Raw genomic sequence first — 22,029 nt, 5'->3', positions numbered from 1 at the left:
TGGAAAAATGAATATAACTACTATTGTAGTCCATAATGTAACAAATCGAATGGCATATAATAGAACTGTTTCTGATCGATGGGTACAGAGATAATTGATTTCCCCTGTTTACCTGCATTTTTCATGTTTTAGGGGGCTGGGGCGGAAAGCTCCAAGGGGATTTCTTGGGACTTTTGGGAGAATGACCCTCTGGGAGGGTTCTATCGATGGTGGTAAATTCAGCTTTTATTTAATTTTCGGATCGAAACTGCTTTTTTGGACCTTCATTGACTGGGCTAGTATGAATTATATCAAAATCATTGAAGCCGTTTTCGAGAAATCGCGAAAAACCCTGTTAAATGTGAAACCCTGTTGAACATTCCGTTGATTGGGAGATATCATGTACACAGACGCACACACACTCATACACACAAACACACACACACACACACACACACACACACACACACACACACACACACACACACACACACACACACACACACACACACACACACACACACACACACACACACACACACATACATACATACAGACCAATACACAAAAAACCCTTTTTTGGACTCAGGGGACCTTGAAACGTTGGAAATTAAGAAATTGGGCTACCTTAATTATTTTCGGAAAGCATTACTTTCCTTACCTATGGGGCAAGGAAAGTAATATTGTATAATAATAGACTATTGACAGTCTTGGGGCCTCCATCAAAATCGTGCAACCCAAATTGCGCAATAATATTGCACATAATAATATTAGTGAACACACTATATGATCTATCTATGATCTCGTTTTTCGGATGGACACGTTAAACCGTCGGTCCCGGCTGCCTAAAAAGCAGTCGTTAGGTCATGTCATAGGCCCTGAAATTGATCAGTTGCGACCTGAAAACTCTGACACCATACCTGAGCCAGCCAGGTCACTCGATATTATTATCTCTATAAAAAGCTCACAAACATGGAAAATCTCATTGTATGCATGTATTTCTCTGTCAACTAAGACAAATTTTATATTACATAACATCCTGAAGAATAGAAGCATGCAGTGGAAATTGCATTCTTGCAATGGATAATGAATTTTGCATGTACTTTGAGTGCATATCACGAATAAATAATTCCAATAAGTTCCAAATAATAAAGTTCTCGTTTATTTTCGTTTTCCACCATCACAAATAAATCATAGTAACAATAATTATGATTTTTCCCTTGAAAACAAATAAAATCAATACCAGAGGGAACCTGAGCCAGAAAGGCCAAGCCCTGCATTGACCACTGCATCATCTCTTGTTAATTTCCTTTGCATGTCTGGTGTAACATATCATCCAGAAAGGATTTGGTGGTGTAATGAAACTATCAAAACCCACCCAATCCATTTGAGATTTTCAATGCTCTTTACGAATCATTTTTTGAGTATAAAGAATATTCCCAAACGAGAATGCAGCTTTCAACAACTGTAAAAAAAACAAATTCATTGGCAAATATGGATGTTTAATGTTTAATAAATGAATGACTTACACACTTTGCAGCGGATGCAAACCTGTCTCTGGAAGTTGTCCTGTAATTCTGAATATTTGAATAAATAAATTAATGATCCTTCTGACTACGATTTCATCAGGATTAGACACTCGTTTTTCATTCAATATGCAAAATATAAGACCTATACTTTATCCATGATAAGCACATTAATACGCATACGGTACAGGAAAAGCTATTTTAATCAATTACTCATTCCAAGCTTAGGTCCACTAATGAAAAAACAAGAGAAAGGGTAGGTCTACTTCAGAATCTCTCAGTATGTCCAGATTAATTCTATTATTAAAACGATGGACAAACTTTAGAAATCTGACATTCGGTAAATTGTATAAATGGTTCATCCAAAATCAGCTTGCGAACGGCCTTAAGTAGATTACTAATAATGTATGAGGCTTTGAAATGGGCAAGTCATCTAGAATATGCTCATTCCTTCTGAGTACGAATAAATTATTATTAGGAAAGTGACTGACATCTTTGTACGTTGTGAGGTTGAGTACGAAGATTCCATAAGGCTTTATTTCAGTGTCGACATTAGTTCGATTCATCATGATTAGCATGCTCTGTTTGAACCACTTGGGCTTGTTGATCCACGGAAGCTCTGCAACATGTCTTCGGAATATTTCGTTCTGTAACAAATTGTCACAAACTAATAATAATATGAGATCTACAAAAGTTCTGCTCACTAAATTTAGAGCACACCACCCCAAAGCCTGCATGGAGAGACTCATACTACCGTGGGCTCATTGACATTAGATGGTGTCACCTGGTCATATGGGACATATATATGAATCATAATTATATTTGTCTCATATTGATCAGGATTTTAGAGTTTCAAATTAAAAAAGTTTAATGAACAGTGTTTTTGTCTTTGAACAATCTTTGTCATCGACAGATAGATTGTTCGTTTCATTTGTTTTCAAAATTAACGTAGCTTCTCTATTGTTTTTAATAACAAACGTGCCGCTTGTGCGACAGATAAAAATATGTACTTGAAATGGCTTTCATGTTTGGCATTGACTGAGTTTATATCAATACCCAAAATTTAACTTTTTGTCAGAGAGAGAGCTTGTTCTTTAGGACTGTGAGTTAAGTCCAGCTGATCCAGTGAAAAAGGCTAAATTTCGGTTCGTTTAATAATACAGTTATTCTGTCACAGATCGGGCAGTTTAAAAATAATTGTATTGTTGAGGGAGACGAGTTCTGAGCCTATTCATTGGTTCAGTTAATATTTGTTCTTTTAAAATACTAAAGTCGCGAATAAACCAGTGGATGCCAAAGTGGGAAGCCATTTCAAAAAGATAGGTATGACTACTGAATAATTGTTCTTTTAATGTTCATAACTACAAGGATTGAATCATCATTAGCAGCAAGCGAGTGTTTTCCCCATTAATTCATATCAATAATGTTTTTATAATCAAATTAATCTTGTTTGTTAATATATATATATATAATATATATATATATATATATATTATGTTAAATATTCATTAATTAAAGTTCTAGTTATTCTGTTCTCTTTTGTTATCATAGTTCTTTCCCTCCTTACATAATTGGTGTAGGCTCATCGTGCTTACATATTTGGTGGAGGCTCAAGGGTTTTTAATCCAGCTTTAAAATTTGGACTTTTCCGGTTACCTCGGTGAAGATTCAAATTTTGTGGTTTTCATTTGTTGTTGTATTGTTGTCGTGATTTATCTTCTCATTAATTTATATGTGTAGGCTATTATGGGATGAGTGCAGTGGTAGATCTTAGGATCTTAGGAATATTCGTACAAAAGAATTGAATCTTAAAAAAGCGTTGTTTATAGCTCAGCAATATAGATTGTTTGTTCCCCCAAATGCGGATTCAGATTTTTGAGATCTCATATTAGGATCTTGAAATTATTGTCGTTGTTACAACCTGAACAGCATTTACTTAGTCAAGAGAAAGCTCTGAATCATATAATAGAAGGGGTCAGGTTATCGCACGAATTAGCGTTACAGCATCCCAATCTTGCCTTTTTAGAACAGACTTTGAGAGGAAAATTTACTCTGGATTCCTCAGAAGTTAGTAAAAGTGAACAATCTATATCTGGAGACGAGGATTCAAATATTGTTAATAAAACTTTTATTGAAAATAAAGATAGTGCGGTTCAGAAAGACGTTATTATAAAATCGGATACAGTTGGTTCATTTGAAACATTGAATATGGCTGATAAAAAGCGACCTTTCTTAGCTCCTTTTCATGGGCCTTTTGTGGTTTCAAGGAAGTTATCTGATTTAAACTATGAAGTATTAGCGGGGAAGAATTGTTCCAGAAATTATTCATGTAAGGAGAATGAAACTTTTTCATGAATGAAAGTCATAGCAAGTTGTAGAAAAGTGGTGAAAGAATTGATTTCAATCATTATACCATAATAATGTTGTCTGTAATCTATATTTTGAGTTTTTTTCCGTTGGGATGATAGTCATGTTACAGGTGAAATAAATTTTGGTATTTTATGATTTTTAGCTTGTAGGTAGTGATAAAGTTAATCGTTTATGTCCAATAAAATTTTTCGATTAGGGCAGTGGTTTTCGAGTTAGGTATTTTCAAAAATTTTCCTTTTGGGGTTTTGTGATGTTTTCTTCATATAAAATTTTGTTTTAATATTTTGAAACATATTCTGGGAATTCAATGTAATTCACCGAACGAATCTGTTGGGAGGGAAGTTTTCAAACGAAGATTTTGATAGCGTTCGATATTGATTGACTCCTACTAAATTTTGCTCTACTGGCTGCCAAAAGGCGAAATTATCGAAAATTCAGAAATTTCCAGTTCATGAAAATCAATTTTGTGATTTTTCAATTTTTTTTCGGGGAATCATATTTTTAGGATGAGTACATTCAACTTTGTTCTGTAAAAAAAATTGTTTAGAGCAAAGGGTTTTGAGGTTTTTCATTTTATAGTTTTGTTGGTGCCCTTGTATTGTAACAAAAATTTTTTTTTTGAATTTTAGGTCATTCGTTTGCATTTCTAAAATGAGATAGGATATGTGAAGTAGATATTTTTGAGATATTTGAGGGTTCGTGAGTTCTTTCAATAGATAGTAAAATTTTCGGCTACAGTCAGACACGGATTTTGAATTTCGCGCGTTTCTGCTGAATGGTTATCTACTGTTTTTGAATTTCGCGCATTTCTGCTGAATGGTTATCTACTGATTTTGAATTTCGCGCGTTTCTGCTGAATGGTTATCTACTGATTTTGAATTTCGCGCATTTCTGCTGAATGATTATCTGCTTTCTTTCTATGGTTTATGTTGAGATTTTATTTTGGTTTCATGGTATTTGATGGATAGTTGTATTCTACATAATAGAATTTTGGATTTTGAATTTTTTATTATATTTCAATATGGATATGAGTTATAGCAAGTTATAGGTAAGTTATAGGTTCCGATGAGTTCTTTTTCACAATTTATTGCTATTTGTTCATTGCAATGATTTTGTGATAAATCATATTAGCGATAATGACATTCATTTGCACTATAATTTTTAATGTTTTGATAATATTATGATTGTTTAGCTGCAAGTAAGGTTACATTATATATATACCTTGGATTACAGGATATTCAGGTTACTTTGTTGGTTCAGATAGCTGGATTAATTATTACTCTTTTCCGTAATATTTTCAGTACATAGTGAAGATCATCGAGGTGTTATTGATCATTTTTTATAATAAAATCATGATATTTTGGGGTTCCATGGTTGAATAAGGATTACAGGTTATTAGAAGGTTTATCATTGAAAGTGGGAAAGATGAGTTTTTTTATATTTAGAAATACAATATTGAATTTTGGATAAATGTTTTTTTCCCTTCATGATTCGAGGTTGGCCAATCTATTAAAATCATAATATCTTGGATTTTTTTTAATATTACATTTCAAACGTCACATAAATAATAGCGTTTTATTTGTAACAGCGCTAGCAGACTAATGTTTTTTCCTCGCTTAGCCTACAGCTTCTAGTAATGCTATAATTTAATATCGTTATCTGATTACACGGTATGCGGCGTATCTTGATTGTTAGACTAGAAATTTCAGAAAAATTCGGAAAAAGTCGATTTTCGAAAAAAAAATGAATAAGGATTACAGGTTATTAGAAGGTTTATCATTGAAAGTGGGAAAGATGAGTTTTTTTATATTTAGAATTGAATTTGGATAAATGTTTTTTTCCCTTCATGATTCGAGGTTGGCCAATCTATTAAAATCATAATATCTTGGATTTTTTTTAATATTACATTTCAAACGTCACATAAATAATAGCGTTTTATTTGTAACAGCGCTAGCAGACTAATGTTTTTTCCTCGCTTAGCCTATAGCTTCTAGTAATGCTATAATTTAATATCGTTGTCTGATTACACGGTATGCGGCGTATCTTGATTGTTAGACTAGAAATTTCAGAAAAATTCGGAAAAAGTCGATTTTCGAAAAAAAAATTTATTGCAGTTTCATATATTTTCTTAGCATAGATTTTAACAATGCGATAATTATAATTTTGTTTAGGGCAAAGGGTTCTGAGATATTTCGCTTTAAAATTTTGGCCCTTTGGATTTTATATTTCATTATATTAAGGTTAAGAATAAGTTTTATTGAAATATTTTTAAGGGTTGTTAAAGGTAGATATATTGTTGATAGATTTCATAAATGAACTATTTGAATTTGTAATCATAAGGGTTGATAATTAAGGTTTAATGGTGATAGCCATTTTTTAAAGTCGTATTTTTATGAAATCATTAGCTATATTAAAGTCTCTAAGGATATTTTTGTAAATATTATTCGTAATTATTCAACATTTCATCATTGTTTATCAGAATTGATTATAATATTCATGGGTTTATCATCCAGTGGTTAGATAATAGGGTTATATTTTATTGATTTGATCTGTTTTCGATGGGGTCTTGTGATTTAAGCCTATAGAAGCCTATTTAAGCCTAGATTTAAGCCTATTTAAGTCCTCATAGAATTTTATCAATTAAAATATTATTACTGATTATTGTTGCTGAAGGTGAAGTCCATATTTTTCAATGGTAATATAGACCAAGTTTATTGTTCATGGGTTATAATAAACGTTTATAGGGGAATTTTTCAGCTACGGATAGCAGAGTTTCAGTTTTATACGTTTATATCTTTGAATTGAATTTCGTTTTATATTTTTTTCTCAGTATGAAGTAATGATTACTATATTCTCGATTATATTTCATGATAATATTTGAGTTTCATCGTGTCATGGTTCCAATATTAATGGTTTTGAGTAGAAAAATTCTCTTTTTGGCACAATAGGTTGAGTTTCGGGCTTGTTATTATGGTTGAGTTTTGATTTTCAGAAGTGATTTCTGGTAATCATTATAGAACCATGTTTTGCGATATGGGATCAGTTTTTATAAAAGAGGTTTTTTCATTGCATGACTGGATATTGAAGGTTTTATGGTTGATTTACTTCTCAGACAGTAGGATTTTGAATTTGAAGTGTTATATGAGTATTATATCATGCCTTATATCATGCCTATTCAATGTGAATGCTTCAGTATATTTTTTATATAGTTTTTTTTCACGTGGTATATAAGAGATTCTCTATTCCATGGTTACATATTTGTGATTTTAGGGTACAGTTACCTATGAAAATTGGTATTTGGCTGGGTTTTACATTTAATTTCACCAGTTGCATTATCGATTTTGTATTGATTTTACAGTTATGACTAACCATGTTATATTTCATAGTCATTATAATTAATTAATTATATCTCAGTTATTTCAAATTATGGTTATTCCAGGAAAAATGATCAGGAAATATGGTTGATGGATAGTTTATTATTGTATGATAACCAAATGGTCATGTTTGATGTTAATGGTCTCACTGATATAACTTTTTTTCTCGATAAACATGGTGCTTTGTTATTAGGTGCCACGAAAAATATATTACTAAAAATATACTACAGTAATGTAATTCATTGTTTTGATAATTTTTGCGTTTGTACTGATGTGACCTACGTTAAAGAAAGTGCAATTGTCACGTATTTTTGTTTAGTTGTCAATCTTGTTATTCATATCCAGGGCAAGGTCGTTCATTGAGTGACAAGCTTTATGGCTACTTTTAAACGTTCACTGATGGAAATTCATAATGAAGCTGTTATAAGACAATTATATTTTTGATGGATGAATATTTTATTCACATTTATTTGACTCGAAATTCTTCTCAATAAAAATATAACTAGAGTATAAGTTACTTATATTCTGATGATTTATTGTATGATTGTGGTTTTGTTTCCATTATCACTCATATTATATTGTTCTAATTTCAGAATTGTTCCAGTATATATATATATATAATATATATATATATATTATATATATATATATAGGCCTATGCACTTCTAATAAATTGTATCATTTCTAGGTTTCTGATTAATAATATATGCTAACCAGCCAGTCCAGTTGTTAATTGTAATATTTTGATTTTGTTAATATTATTGTAAAACGTTTCTCTTGATTTTTTTTATTACGATTCATTTGCGGTTGCTTTAAAGTAGTTTTTTTGTTTGTAAGAAGTTCTTGTCAATTATGGTAAAATTTGCGTCATTTCTCATTCTCACGACTTTCACGGCGCGACTGGAGGCAGTCAGGGTCTTCGCGGGAGTTTTCTACAAGGAGCTACGTCACGCTGTAGCGTGTGAATCATCGGTTCCACTAACATACGAGGTAGATTTCCCGGCAGCTCAGCTCGACATCTTGCAGGCGGAGAGAGTGTTCTGGCCTAATTGCAGTTTAGCGGATGCGGTAGAAGTTTTGTATAATTCTACAAACGGAATTCTTCGCAACAGTCATGCTGCTTTCAACTCTTCAATTCGTTCGGGAACTCAAGCTTCACGAAAAACCAGAGCGATCGATGCTGTCGGCGATTTTCTTCATTTTTGCTGTGCAGTAGCGACGGATGGTGAACTTCATAAGCTGGAATTCAACGAAAAACATGTAGCTGATCACCACAACGCATTCCAAGGGTTGGTTGCAGACGACCATAAAGATTTAATTCGTATTTCTCGCAGCTTGAGGCAGTTTGCTGGAAATTTTTCTCAGCAGTTTCACGATGCATATAGCAAATTAACAGACAGTGTGAGATTATTCGTATAACAGAATGTATCAGAAGAGAAAACTGCTTTCATAAACCAGTTATTAATTTACATTTTTCACCTCTACTCACATGTAAATATTTTATCACGGCAGGAATTCATAAATACTGCGAAGGAACGCTGTGATAAAAAGCTTCCACCCTTTTCGCTGGTACACCCCAATTTATTACGTTCAGATCTCTTCGGAGAAAGGATATAAGTCAAAAGGACACCAGTTAGCTATACCTCTATCGGATTTGCAGCGATATTTTGATTTTCCACTTACGACTTGTGTGGTGAAGGAGAACTCCATGGTGTTTAGCTTAAAAGTACCGTTGGTCAGCATCGGCGGACAGTTTCAATTGCACAAGTATGTGAGGACACCTATGTACTTCGACGGCCAGATTTGTCAGCTTTAGCAACCGGATTTCGTCTTGGCGCGGAGACAGGAGAACGGTGAGATTCAGGTCATATCGGGAAATCATCTCTCTTCTTGTCGGGCACAGGACGTTTTCTTATGCTACCTTCCGCGGTTGGTGCATGGAGGACATATGTCATCGAGATGTATGCATCACTTGTTTGCGGCGACAGAGCTGAAGGACATCCAACAATATTGCAGTTTAAGCTGTCGTCCAGCTAAGCAGGAGTTGGAGATCGTCGAATTTTTGCCTTCGGAGTATATCGTCGCGAATATACAGGCCAACACTACAGTCACTTGCGAGGGAGGTTCGTTTCATCATCTTCAACCTATTCCGGGAGAAATGTATGTGGTTTTACCCTGTCATTGCAAGATTTCGGTCAGCGGGAGAATATTGGTGAGAAAGACTTTTCCGTGTGACGCAAATGTTGATAAACAGCCTCAGGTACTCCATTACTCCATTACTTACCATACCTTTGGATTGGGTTAAGTTCAATTCGTTGAAAATTGATGTTTTGCAGCCGCATTTTAATCCTTATTTTGTTAATTTTAGCGAGATTTTAGAAACTGATATAGATATAAAGGTTCCGGAATTTCCGGTTCAAGATGTAATATCGTCAGATATATTTCACAAAGTAGATCTACCAAATTCTTGGAGAGATGTTATGAATTCCTCTAGTTTTGTTTTTTATATATTCTTTGGCTGGTTAGGGTTCTTAACTTTATTCTGTGCATATTTAGGCATCAATTTGTATGTGTGTAAATTATCTGCTGTAACGGTAGCACAACCTACGATATAATTATTGTGATGATAAAACAGCTGTAATATTTATAATCTGTTATCTCTGTTACTAAGACACATATTTAATGTCGAATAAAGCTCGTGTTGAGTCCAATTCTATTACAATTTATTCGACATTAAAATAAAAAAATAAATGAGTCCGAAAAGAAAAACGAGTAAACGTCAAGATTTAGTCAGTGAAGGAGAAAACGATTCGCAAAACCAAATGCTTGGAAAAATACTGAAACCAACAGTTTTATCGATTGACCAAGATTCAGATGAAGCACCGAAAACGTGGAGACATTGGAAGGTAACATTTTTAAACTTCTTAAAAAACAGTTCAATCCCGAAAAAGGATGAATTGAATGTTTTGATCAATTATGTGTCACCGAATATTTTTGAAAGTATTTGCAATTGTATATCATTTGAAGAAGCTATAACAACTCTTGAAGAAAGCTTTATAAAACCTCAAAATGTAGTACATGCACGTTACTGCTTATCTAAAGCAAAACAAACCCATGGAGAATCAATTGATCAATTCTATAATAAACTAAAACGGCTAAGTTTACCATGTAACTTTCAAGCAGTCACGGCTGACGATAACAAAAGTGAATATATCCGAGACGCGTTCATCTCCGGATTAGAATCATCGAAAATCAGACAACGTCTTTTCGAAATGAAATCGCTAACTTTGCAAGACGCTATCTCACAAGCACGAATGTTAGAGAATGCTGAAAACATTGCTAAAGAATACGAAACCAGTTCAGAATATGTTAACACAGTCCTAGCAAACGAGAATAAAAATACCGAGAAAACGACTTTAGTCCGTAATTCTTACCAAAAGAAGATTCAATGCAGATTTTGTGGCTATAATAATCATACTGATAATAGCCAATGCCCAGCAAAAGGACAACCATGCCTAACTTGTAATCGAATAGGCCATTTTTCAAAAGTATGCAGAGCACGAAACGATAAAAAAAACCAAATGGTATCTGCCACAGTAATTTCAGCAGCAAATACCAGCACTGACCTCTCAAAATGTCTTGTTCCTATACGTGTTAATGGAATAGATACATTGGCACTATTAGACACTGGGAGCACAGCAAGTTTTATAGATAAGAAACTAGTAGTACAATCGAAGATGAAAACTATGCCATATTCCAATTTGATTACATTTGCTTCAAGTGCCTGCAACACTAAAACAACTGAGTGCGCTTTGAGTGAAATATATTTCCAGAACGAAGAATATAATGATTTTCCTTTGATCGTATTGAACAAATGTTGCGCTAGTGTAATTTTGGGACACGATTTTCTAAAGAACTTTTCATCCATCACTTTTGATTTCGGTGGATCTAAAGCAGCACTACAACTGAATGAAGACAATGACGCAAGAAGGCCTACTTATGAAATTAAAAAGTGTGCTCTAGCCCAAGCTACAGTAGAACCTGTCTCATTGTTTCGTGATCTTCAACCGGACTGTCGGCCTATAATAACTAAATCGAGACGACATTCAGAAGAGGATTACTTGTTTATGATGAATGAAGTCAAACGGCTTAAAGATGCTGATATTATAGAAAATAGTCATTCTTCTTGGAGAGCTCAAGCATTTGTTACTTCAAGAGAGAACCAAAAGAAACGTATGGTGATTGACTATTCACAGACCATCAACAAATTCACGAATTTGGATGCCTATCCACTACCACTAATGGAAGAATTAGTCAATAAGGTAGCGCAATATAAAATATTCTCATCTATTGACCTGAAATCTGCCTATCACCAGATACCAATCTTGCCTGAGGAAAGGCATTTCACCGCATTTGAAGTTGGACACAAACTGTATCAATTCAAAAGAATTCCATTCGGAGTCACGAATGGAGTAGCTGCTTTCCAGAAAGTGATTGATCAAATCATAGAACAAGAAAATTTGACATCATGTTATGCCTATTTAGATGATATTATTGTATGCGGAAGGACCCAAGAAGAACATGATGAAAATTTAGAAAATTTCTGGAGAGCAACAGAAAAATATGGCCTCACGATTAATGAAGAAAAGTGTAAAATATCTATGGAGAATTTAACCTTTCTGGGATTCGAAATTGGTCAGGGTATGATTAAGCCCGATCCAGATCGATTGAAACCACTCCTTGACTTACCAGCTCCAAAAAATCAGAAAGAATTGAAGCGTGTCCTTGGAATGCTTGCACACTACTCCAAATGGATAAAAGAATTTTCAAAAAAGATCCATCCACTTGTGCATAATACTCACTTCCCGTTGAATGAAGAATGCAGAAATATATTTGAATCATTAAAGAAAGAAATAGGATCTGCAGTTCTAGTGCACATTGATAAAAAAGTCCCGTTCACTTTGGAAACTGATGCCTCAGATTACGCTATTGGAGCAGTATTAACACAGAATGAGAGACCAGTGGCGTTTTTCTCAAGAACTCTTTCCACATCTGAAACTAGGCACTCTGCAGTGGAAAAAGAAGCTTATGCCATTGTGGAATCAATCAGGAAATGGCGACATTACTTACTTGGACGAGAATTTACACTTATCACAGACCAGAAATCAGTTTCATTCATGTTTAGTAATAAACAAACCAGCAAGATTAAGAATGACAAAATCCAACGATGGCGCCTTGAATTGTCAGAATATAAGTTCAATATAATTTATAGAGTTGGAAAAGAGAATATACCAGCAGATACACTATCAAGAGTCTGTGCCACTGTTGGATGCCATACAGATATAAAAAACTGATAAAAATTCATGAGGACCTGTGTCATCCAGGAGTTACTCGACTCCATCATTGGACCAAAACAAAGAACTTACCATATTCAATAGATGATGTAAAAGAAGTATGTTCCAAATGTATTACATGTTCTGAAATGAAACCACGCTATGCCAAAGGAACTGGCCGCCTTATCAAAGCAACTCGACCATTTGAACGTCTTAATATGGATTTCAAAGGCCCACTACAATCAAGTTCAAGGAACAAGTATATTTTAGTTCTTATAGACGAATATTCCAGATTCCCATTTGCCTTCCCCTGTCCTGACATGACTACTAATACAGTAATAAAACACCTTACATCACTATTCTCTCTTTTTGGTGTACCGTCTTACATACATTCCGATAGAGGAACATCGTTTATGTCATCAGCTTTGAAAAATTTCCTACTATCAAAAGGAATTGCCAGCAGCAGAACATCGCCCTATAATCCAGCCGGTAATGGGCAAGTCGAACGGTACAATGGAGTTATATGGAAAAGTGTGATGCTAGCCCTAAAATCGAGAGGTTTGAACAACAGTCACTGGGAACAAGTTCTCCCCGATGCCCTTAACTCTATTCGTTCCCTATTATGCACAAGCACCAACTGCACACCACATGAGCGGATGTTTTTACATGCAAGAAACTCAAGTAATGGAAACCATTACCAACCTGGCTATTGACACCTGGACCAGTATGGTTGAAGAAGATGACAAAAAACTCAAAACAAGAATCGCAAGTTGAAAAAGTTGAATTAATCGAGAGTAACCCCTGAATATGCGTTTGTTCGCCACAACGACGGCAGAGAATCGACAGTCTCACTTCGCCAGCTCGCCCCATACCCCACGAGTGCCGATTGATATTAAGGGGGGAAGATTGTGATGATAAAACAGCTGTAATATTTATAATCTGTTATCTCTGTTACTAAGACACATATTTAATGTCGAATAAAGCTCGTGTTGAGTCCAATTCTATTACAATTATATAATCGATAGTTAAGAGTTATATAGTTGCTTCTTGATGGATTAACTGTTTTATTGTTTTCTTTCCTGACTATATAGTTATGAGTCATATGTACTTATAAAGTATTTTTTTTCGATTTTTATTGCAGCTTTTGAAGTAGTTCAATGTTGGTTCAAACATAAATATATTGTCAATTGAGATTTTCTTTTCATAATAAGTTGAATTTATATGTACGTCTTATTTTCAAGATGAGATTAAATATTCACACTAGTTGCGATGTATATTAATGTGTATAATATTGAAAGTTAGTTTTTATATTTACTCAATGTTATTGGACAGCATAGTTTCAATTTGAATTTGGATTGAATGTTTGTAAATCAGTTTGAGTAGACTACTTTCCAATGTGGTTGTGTGATTTCATCTTTGTAATTTAGTTTGAGTAACCTACCTTTCTATGTAAATGTTTGATTTCAATGTATAGTAGCATTATCAAGTCAATCAGGCACACGTTTGTTTCCGAAGTATATTATTTTGTTTAATTATTATTTTTTTATTTTTTTTTTGTTCCCCTCTTGACTACAGACTCAGGGACGAGTCTTTCAGCGGGATGGGTGATGTGTCACCTGGTCATATGGGACATATATGAATCATATATTTGTCTCATATTGATCAGGATTTTAGATTTTTAAATTAAAAAAGTTTAATGAACAGTGTTTTTGTCTTTGAACAATCTTTGTCATCGACAGAAAGATTGCTTATTTCATTTGTTGTCAAAATTAACGTAGCTTCTCTTTCGTTTTTAATAACAAACGTGTCGCTTGTGCGACAGATAAAAATATGTACTTGAAATGGCTTTCATGTTTGGCATTGAGTGAGTTTATATCAATACTCAAAATTTAACTTTTGGTCAGAGAGAGAGAGCTCGTTTGTTAGGACTGTGAGTTAAGTCCAGCTGATCCAGTGAAAAAGGCTAGATTTCGGTTCGTTTAATAATATTTATTCTGTCACAGATCGGGCAGTTTAAAAATAATTGTATTGTTGAGGGAGACGAGTTCTGAGCCTATTCATTGGTTCAGTTAATATTTGTTCTTTCAAAATACTAAAGTCGCGAATAAACCAGTGGATGCTAAAGTGGGAAGCCATTTCAAAAAGGTAGGTGACTACTGAATCATTGTTCTTAATTTTCATAACCACAAGGATTGAATCATCATTAGCAGCAAGCGATTGTTATCCCCATTAATTCATATCAATAATGTTTTTATAATCAAATTAATCTTGTTTGTTTAAATGTATATATAGCCTATGTTAAAGATTCATTAATTAAAGTTCTAGTTATTCTGTTCTCTTTTGTTATCATAGTTCTTCATTCCTCCTTACATAATTGGTGTAGGCTCATCCTGCTTACAATTGGCGTGTATGGAGCAGATCAGAAGCATGAAACAATACTTCTTGGCTAAGGATGGAGATTTGTACAATGCGGTGAGGAGAGCTGATTTAGGATATACCCCACTCAATCTCTCCGTACAACTCAATGACGTATTACGATAATTGGGCCCAATTGACGTATAGATATAACAGATATTTTTTATAAATGATGCACTGATCCATCCAGTGTTTTACTCCATTGATTTATGTTTCATCGTTTTCAAAACTCACACAATAGCATTATATATTTTGCATTCAATCACATGAGACAAGAAATAATATTTGAGAATTTTTATTCAAATATCCCTGATAGAAGCATATGAAACGAATATCTACCTGATTGAGAATTTGCTGACCACTGTTATAGCAAAGAAGAAGGAATATATTGTTGAAGAAGAAAGATGATCCATGACTAATAGCTACATTTGGATTTTTCACCTGAGAAAAGAAAATACAGCATGAGACAGAAAAGAGTTATTACAGCATATTTCAGGCACCCAATTCAGTACGTAGATGGCAATTTTACGTGTAACTAGGAAAAAAATGATAGAATCATATATGAACAATATAGTCTAATGCAGTGGTAGAATATATTTGAAACAATGATAAATCTAAAATTGTAGATCTTGAAAGAAAGCAATAATGCAGAGAAGAAACCAAGGTAGGTTTTTTTATTATTCTGTTCAGTTATTATTAGCATCAAGATTTTTTGTAAATTCACTGTGCGAACATTTAAAACCTATTAGGTCTATTCATAGGCTATCATTAATAAACTAGTAACTCAGGATATTTCAACTATATCATCTTAGATACATTTTTTCAAACAAATCACAAAAACTACGGCTAAACGCGTAGATAGAATTCGATGAGATTTGGCAGGAATATTCTTTTTTCAACTGCGCGTCGATGTATACACAAGGTTTTTGAAATTTTGGATAATATGAAAAGGAAAGAAATTCCTCCATACTCTGATATCACTATATATAAAATCTACTTCGGAGATGAGGTCAATCAGACTGTAGAATTATTCATAATCAATCAGCTGGCAAGTGGATTATTCATTGCATGCATTACACATGTCTGGCCGTGTCTATTTCTATAAGTTAGGGTTTCAATATTTTTCTATGATGCGTGCCCATTAGTATCAATATTCTCACAATTGAAAAACAAATTTAATAGGCGATTGAGAATAAAATTAAAAAAATGATTAGATGAACTAAATAATGCTGAAGAAATTATAATATTCTTGATTGAAAAAATCAATTTTAAAATAGTTGAGAAATATTTTCATCAGATGGAAAGATTATCACGGAACTGGATAAATTATCATATGGGATGAAAATTCACACGTGAACTGAGTTTATTAACATAAGAGTGAGTTTTTTAATATGTTGGAGAAAAAAAACAAATAACAGTTTTTAAAAATAAATTATGTTTCAACTGTGGATTGTGATTCAACTGAATCAACTAGAACAGGTGACATCAGATACTTTTGGATGAGCAATACTGCGTGAGGTCTACTGTTCACAGAACTAATAGTTTGAAGTGGGTAATTTACCTGCATCATGAAGAAGATATTGAAGCAGGAGTCCAGAATTATCAGGATACTTAAAACCATAATCGGATACTCTGAACATCTAACGCATTTTTCAAAACTTCTGTTAGAAAAACAAATAATTAGGCTGATGTGTTTGATTAATGAATGAGTGCATTGATAGACGTCTATGTATTTTTCGAAATAGTTACTGTATTCATAAATATATAGTACATATAGCAACATCGGGGGACCAAGCTTCGCTCTGGAGTGTAAAAGCATAGAAAATTTATAACGAAAGATTGAATTTAGGCCTATAGTTTATATTTATTTATTCATTTTCTCAGTCGTATACAATTATTTTTACAGCTATATGAGGAGGCACAACAGGCTTATACCCTAAACTGTCCCTTTTTAAATTTATAATACAGTCCAAATGAAAATCTAGGTTAAGCTACTATCACTCATCAAAATAACAATTATTCACACTTCAAAAACAAACCCATCATCAATTACAAATAGATATACTATGAATTCGATTCATAATGATATATTATACTATGTTTGTTACAATATTTGTTAATATACTAAGTACTATTCACTTTCATGCTCAATCTTTTCCACTTGAAATTTTTTGTTTAAATTGTATCTGAAGCCTGATAATTGGGAATCTAAAATCAAACATTGATAGATGGGGCGGAGCTCCTGGAATTTTTACAGATATGGGACTTATAATAATATGTGGCAGTTGATAGGGCTTATCAATGACCATTCATTGTATAAATTTGACCAAAAACGTTGGAGCCGTTTCTGAGAAAAACCCTGTTTTTGACAATATTTTTGCCATTTTAGCCGCCATCTTGAATTGCAATCGATCGAAATTATTCGTGTCGGATCCTTATTGACCGAGCGAAGTGAGGTCTAAGATTCGAGTCGACGGTTTGGCATTTCTCTTAATGTTTAAATGTTTAAATATTTATATGTTGCGCATTTACGGCGAAACGCGGTAATAGATTTTCATGAGATTTGGCAGGAATATTCTTTTTTCAACTGCGCGTCGATGTATACACAAGGTTTTTGAAATTTTGGATAATATGAAAAGGAAAGAAATTCCTCCATACTCTGATATCACTATATATAGAATCTACTTTGGAGATGAGGTCAATCAGACTGTAGAATTATTCATAATCAATCAGCTGGCAAGTGGATTATTCATTGCATGCATTACACATGTCTGGCCGTGTCTATTTCTATAAGTTAGGGTTTCAATATTTTTCTATGATGCGTGCCCATTAGTATCAATATTCTCACAATTGAAAAACAAATTTAATAGGCGATTGAGAATAAAATTAAAAAAATGATTAGATGAACTAAATAATGCTGAAGAAATTATAATATTCTTGATTGAAAAAATCAATTTTAAAATAGTTGAGAAATATTTTCATCAGATGGAAAGATTATCACGGAACTGGATAAATTATCATATGGGATGAAAATTCACACGTGAACTGAGTTTATTAACATAAGAGTGAGTTTTTTAATATGTTGGAGAAAAAAAACAAATAACAATTTTTAAGAATAAATTATGATTCAACTGTGGATTGTGAATTTTTCAAAACTTCTGTTAGAAAAACAAATAATTAGGCTGATGTGTTTGATTAATGAATGAGTGCATTGATAGACGTCTATGTATTTTTCGAAATAGTTACTGTATTCATAAATATATAGTACATATAGCAACATCGGGGGACCAAGCTTCGCTCTGGAGTGTAAAAGCATAGAAAATTTATAACGAAAGATTGAATTTAGGCCTATAGTTTATATTTATTTATTCATTTTCTCAGTCGTATACAATTATTTTTACAGCTATATGAGGAGGCACAACAGGCTTATACCCTAAACTGTCCCTTTTTAAATTTATAATACAGTCCAAATGAAAATCTAGGTTAAGCTACTATCACTCATCAAAATAACAATTATTCACACTTCAAAAAACAAACCCATCATCAATTACAAATAGATATACTATGAATTCGATTCATAATGATATATTATACTATGTTTGTTACAATATTTGTTAATATACTAAGTACTATTCACTTTCATGCTCAATCTTTTCCACTTGAAATTTTTTGTTTAAATTGTATCTGAAGCCTGATAATTGGGAATCTAAAATCAAACATTGATAGATGGGGCGGAGCTCCTGGAATTTTTACAGATATGGGACTTATAATAATATGTGGCAGTTGATAGGGCTTATCAATGACCATTCATTGTATAAATTTGACCAAAAACGTTGGAGCCGTTTCTGAGAAAAACCCTGTTTTTGACAATATTTTTGCCATTTTAGCCGCCATCTTGAATTGCAATCGATCGAAATTATTCGTGTCGGATCCTTATTGACCGAGCGAAGTGAGGTCTAAGATTCGAGTCGACGGTTTGGCATTTCTCTTAATGTTTAAATGTTTAAATATTTATATGTTGCGCATTTACGGCGAAACGCGGTAATAGATTTTCATAAAATTTTACAGGTATGTTCCTTTCTAATTTGCACGTCGACGTATTTGAAATAGGTTTTTGGAAATTTTGCATTTTAAGGATAATATAAAAGGAAAGGAGCCTCCTTCATACGCCAATATTGGAATAAAAATCAGACTATGGAATATTACTCATCATAAATCAGCTGTCTAGTGGACTATAATACTACCCGTTCAAAAACATTGAACATCTTGAGAATGTATCTTTCCATCAACGTTAGTAGACAGTTGACTATAATACTACCCCTTCAAAAACATCGAACATCTTGAAAAGGTATCTTTCCATCAACGTTGTAGACAGTTGCAGCCAGACCTGATAACAGCTCTCACACTCACATTCCGGGACGACACGTCACAGTACGATAGGACAGAAAGCTCTATGTTTATTTAGGATTTTATCTAGACATTTTAAATTGATAAATTATTTATTAATTTTTGAGAAAACATAACAACAGGTCAATGTAACTTGCTGAGCACGAGGTCTACTGTTCACAGAACTACTAGTAGTATAAGGACTTTAAGCTCAAAATTTCAAGTCATTCTGTTAATTGAGAGATGAGATATCATGTACACAGACACACATACACTCATACAAACACATACAGACCAATACCCAAAAACCGCTTTTTTGGACTCAGGAGACCTTGAAATTATATTATATTATAATATTTTTTTCGGAAAGCAATACTCTCCTTACCTATGGTAATAGGGCAAGGAAAGTAATAAGTTTTTCTGCTGAATTATTCTCCTCGTGAGATCAGCTGAGGAATAACCCACACATGCACTCACTCACTCACTTCCATTACGGTATCGACTGACAACAAAATTTCCAGCTGTTTTTCTGAGGACGTATTTATCCTTTTAATATCCTTCAGCGAGTTATCCCAGGGTTGAGACCTAGTGCAATCGAATTTTCATATCATAAACCTACTTTGTTTCAAATTTCGTGAGAATCGTTATAGCCGTTTTCGAGATCCGGTCACATACAGAAATTGTGACCATCTAAACAGAAATTGCTCGTTTAAAAGTATAGGATATAGGATATGGGATAAAGGATATAAATAGTATTGATACAAGTAGTATACAAGAAGTAAAAGTATTGATACAGTAGACAGGAGTATTGATAAGTATAAGGTACAGTGCAAAAATGTAGATTTACAAATAGCTTAAAAATAGTAACAATAATCATAATATCAAATGACCTGGCTGGCTCAGGTCTGGTGTCAGAGATTTCAGGTCGCAACTGATCGATTTCAGGGCCACTGACATGAGACCTAACGACTACTTTCTGGGCAGCCGGGACCGACTTTTTAACGTGTCCATTCGAAACATGGGAGTGGGCCCGAGAAAATCATCTTGCCCGGGCCGGGATATGCCCAACAATAAAATTATGATAGCCTACTATAAGCAAAAATGATGAATATAGGCTATAAATACGAAAAATGTAAATCAGGAAATTTTCAGTGAAATTGTATGACACTGGAACAAAATTAATTATTCATCTTTATATAATGCCTTCATCACACACGTAGGCCTACCTGTTTATGTACTGATGATAATTCACAATGAGCCTCATATTTTTCCTTAGATCCTCTTCATTGTTTACATCATCGACTCTTTGAATTTGTTTTTCATTACTGGTAAATTCCTTTTCCTGAGAAGACCCAGTTGAATGCTTGATGTCGTCCAACAAAATATAAATGTTCTCATAGTCTGATAGCAGTTTCTTGAGACTTTGTAATAGGGCCGTATAGGCAGTAAAGGCCTCAAACGCGAAAAGGATAATGATCAGAAAATGCAATATGAATATGTACACTACAAATGAAATCTGATCAAACTCTGGAGGAATATAGGAGACGAATGGAGTTGGAAAGCCACGTAGTCGATCCTCTGGATTTGATTCAAGTAATCTCACCATTGGATATCTCACTAAAAGTCCTGAGCATGCGCAGAAACTAAACACTAATGAAATATTACTCATAGCTTTCAGTTCTTTTCTCTTATTTTTGTAGTTATTGACAACTTTTACCCAACTTGAGGCAGTCCTATTCAGTTGATAGCCGTCCAAGAGATGCTCTTCCTCAATCATATGAGTCAATTCAATGCTTTCTTCAGGTCTACTAAATCGTTTTAGAGAACAGGTGAACATGCCACTTACGGCTAATAAGTCCTTGAACGCCAACACACATTTTTCCATATTGTCTCTCTCATTGGACAATACCATAAATATATTTATTAGCGTTGATATTTCTACAATCACCATCAAGATGAACAATAGTGGGTTATTATTTCTATCGTAGCGAAAATATCGAACATACTGTCGCATTAAAACTGTGGTCTTCAGACATATCTGAAAATATATGAATTGGAATAAAGTATCATAAACGAATTGATATCAAAATATTCATATTAGTGGGAGAATATCAAAAGTAGAAAAACGACTTTATTTTGATGGAAATATTTACAAAAAAAGTTACGAATACTTTAATGAAAATTGTATTTGAAAGCTTTTGGTTTTAGACATTCTTGTAGAATTCAGTAAATGCGCATACTGTTCTGAAACTTGTCTATTTATATAAATTATATTTGTTACAGGCAATTGCACATATTTACATTTATTTTACCCCATGGTGAAGTACCAACTGTGGAATGAGGTACCTATTTGTTTATTATATCCATTTGTCTTTTGTACATTATTTATTATCAATTTATGCATTAATATCGGGGACCGAGCTTCGCTCTGGAGTACAAAAGCATAAAAATTTATTACGAAAGAAGAAATTATAATATCATTCATAGTTTATACAGAAATGTTCTATCTTTTCACAGTAAATTGAGATTAATTCCCAGAGGAATGCACAAATTTCCCTCACAAAGGCCCGGTTGCCCAGAAGCCGGTTAACTTTTAATCCTGATTAATTTCACGTGAACCAAATCAGAGGAGACCATCTCAAAAAG

The 22,029-nt window shown here is 33.5% G+C and overlaps 1 protein-coding gene across 1 annotated transcript; it reads right to left on the bottom strand.

The window, feature by feature from the left end:
• Positions 1 to 1,154: 1,154 nt before the first annotated feature.
• LOC120353128 lies at positions 1,155 to 21,309 on the bottom strand. Its single transcript, XM_039435818.1, has 5 exons — positions 20,610 to 21,309; positions 16,559 to 16,658; positions 15,337 to 15,438; positions 1,997 to 2,152; positions 1,155 to 1,444 (listed from the first exon to the last, which is right to left on the bottom strand). The coding sequence occupies exons 1-5, from the start codon at positions 21,293 to 21,295 to the stop codon at positions 1,376 to 1,378; spliced, it is 1,113 nt and encodes a 370-aa protein (XP_039291752.1). The 5' UTR covers positions 21,296 to 21,309; the 3' UTR covers positions 1,155 to 1,375.
• Positions 21,310 to 22,029: the final 720 nt, after the last annotated feature.

The sequence above is a fragment of the Nilaparvata lugens genome, chromosome 9, assembly GCF_014356525.2.
Source record: "Nilaparvata lugens isolate BPH chromosome 9, ASM1435652v1, whole genome shotgun sequence".
Classification (NCBI taxonomy): Eukaryota; Metazoa; Arthropoda; class Insecta; order Hemiptera; family Delphacidae; genus Nilaparvata; species Nilaparvata lugens.
This window is presented reverse-complemented; position numbering and strand designations above follow the sequence as displayed.

What these genes read in the sequence shown, in the direction of transcription:
- LOC120353128 (XM_039435818.1), bottom strand. Translation starts at nt 21,295, where the DNA reads ATGGTATTGTCCAATGAGAGAGACAATATGGAAAAATGTGTGTTGGCG. An exon ending in TATCATCAGTACATAAACAG is followed by an intron (nt 16,659 to 20,609) that starts GTAGGCCTACGT and finishes TTTTTCTAACAG; the next exon opens with AAGTTTTGAAAAATGCGTTA. An exon ending in GTCAGCAAATTCTCAATCAG is followed by an intron (nt 2,153 to 15,336) that starts GTAGATATTCGT and finishes AATTTGTTACAG; the next exon opens with AACGAAATATTCCGAAGACA.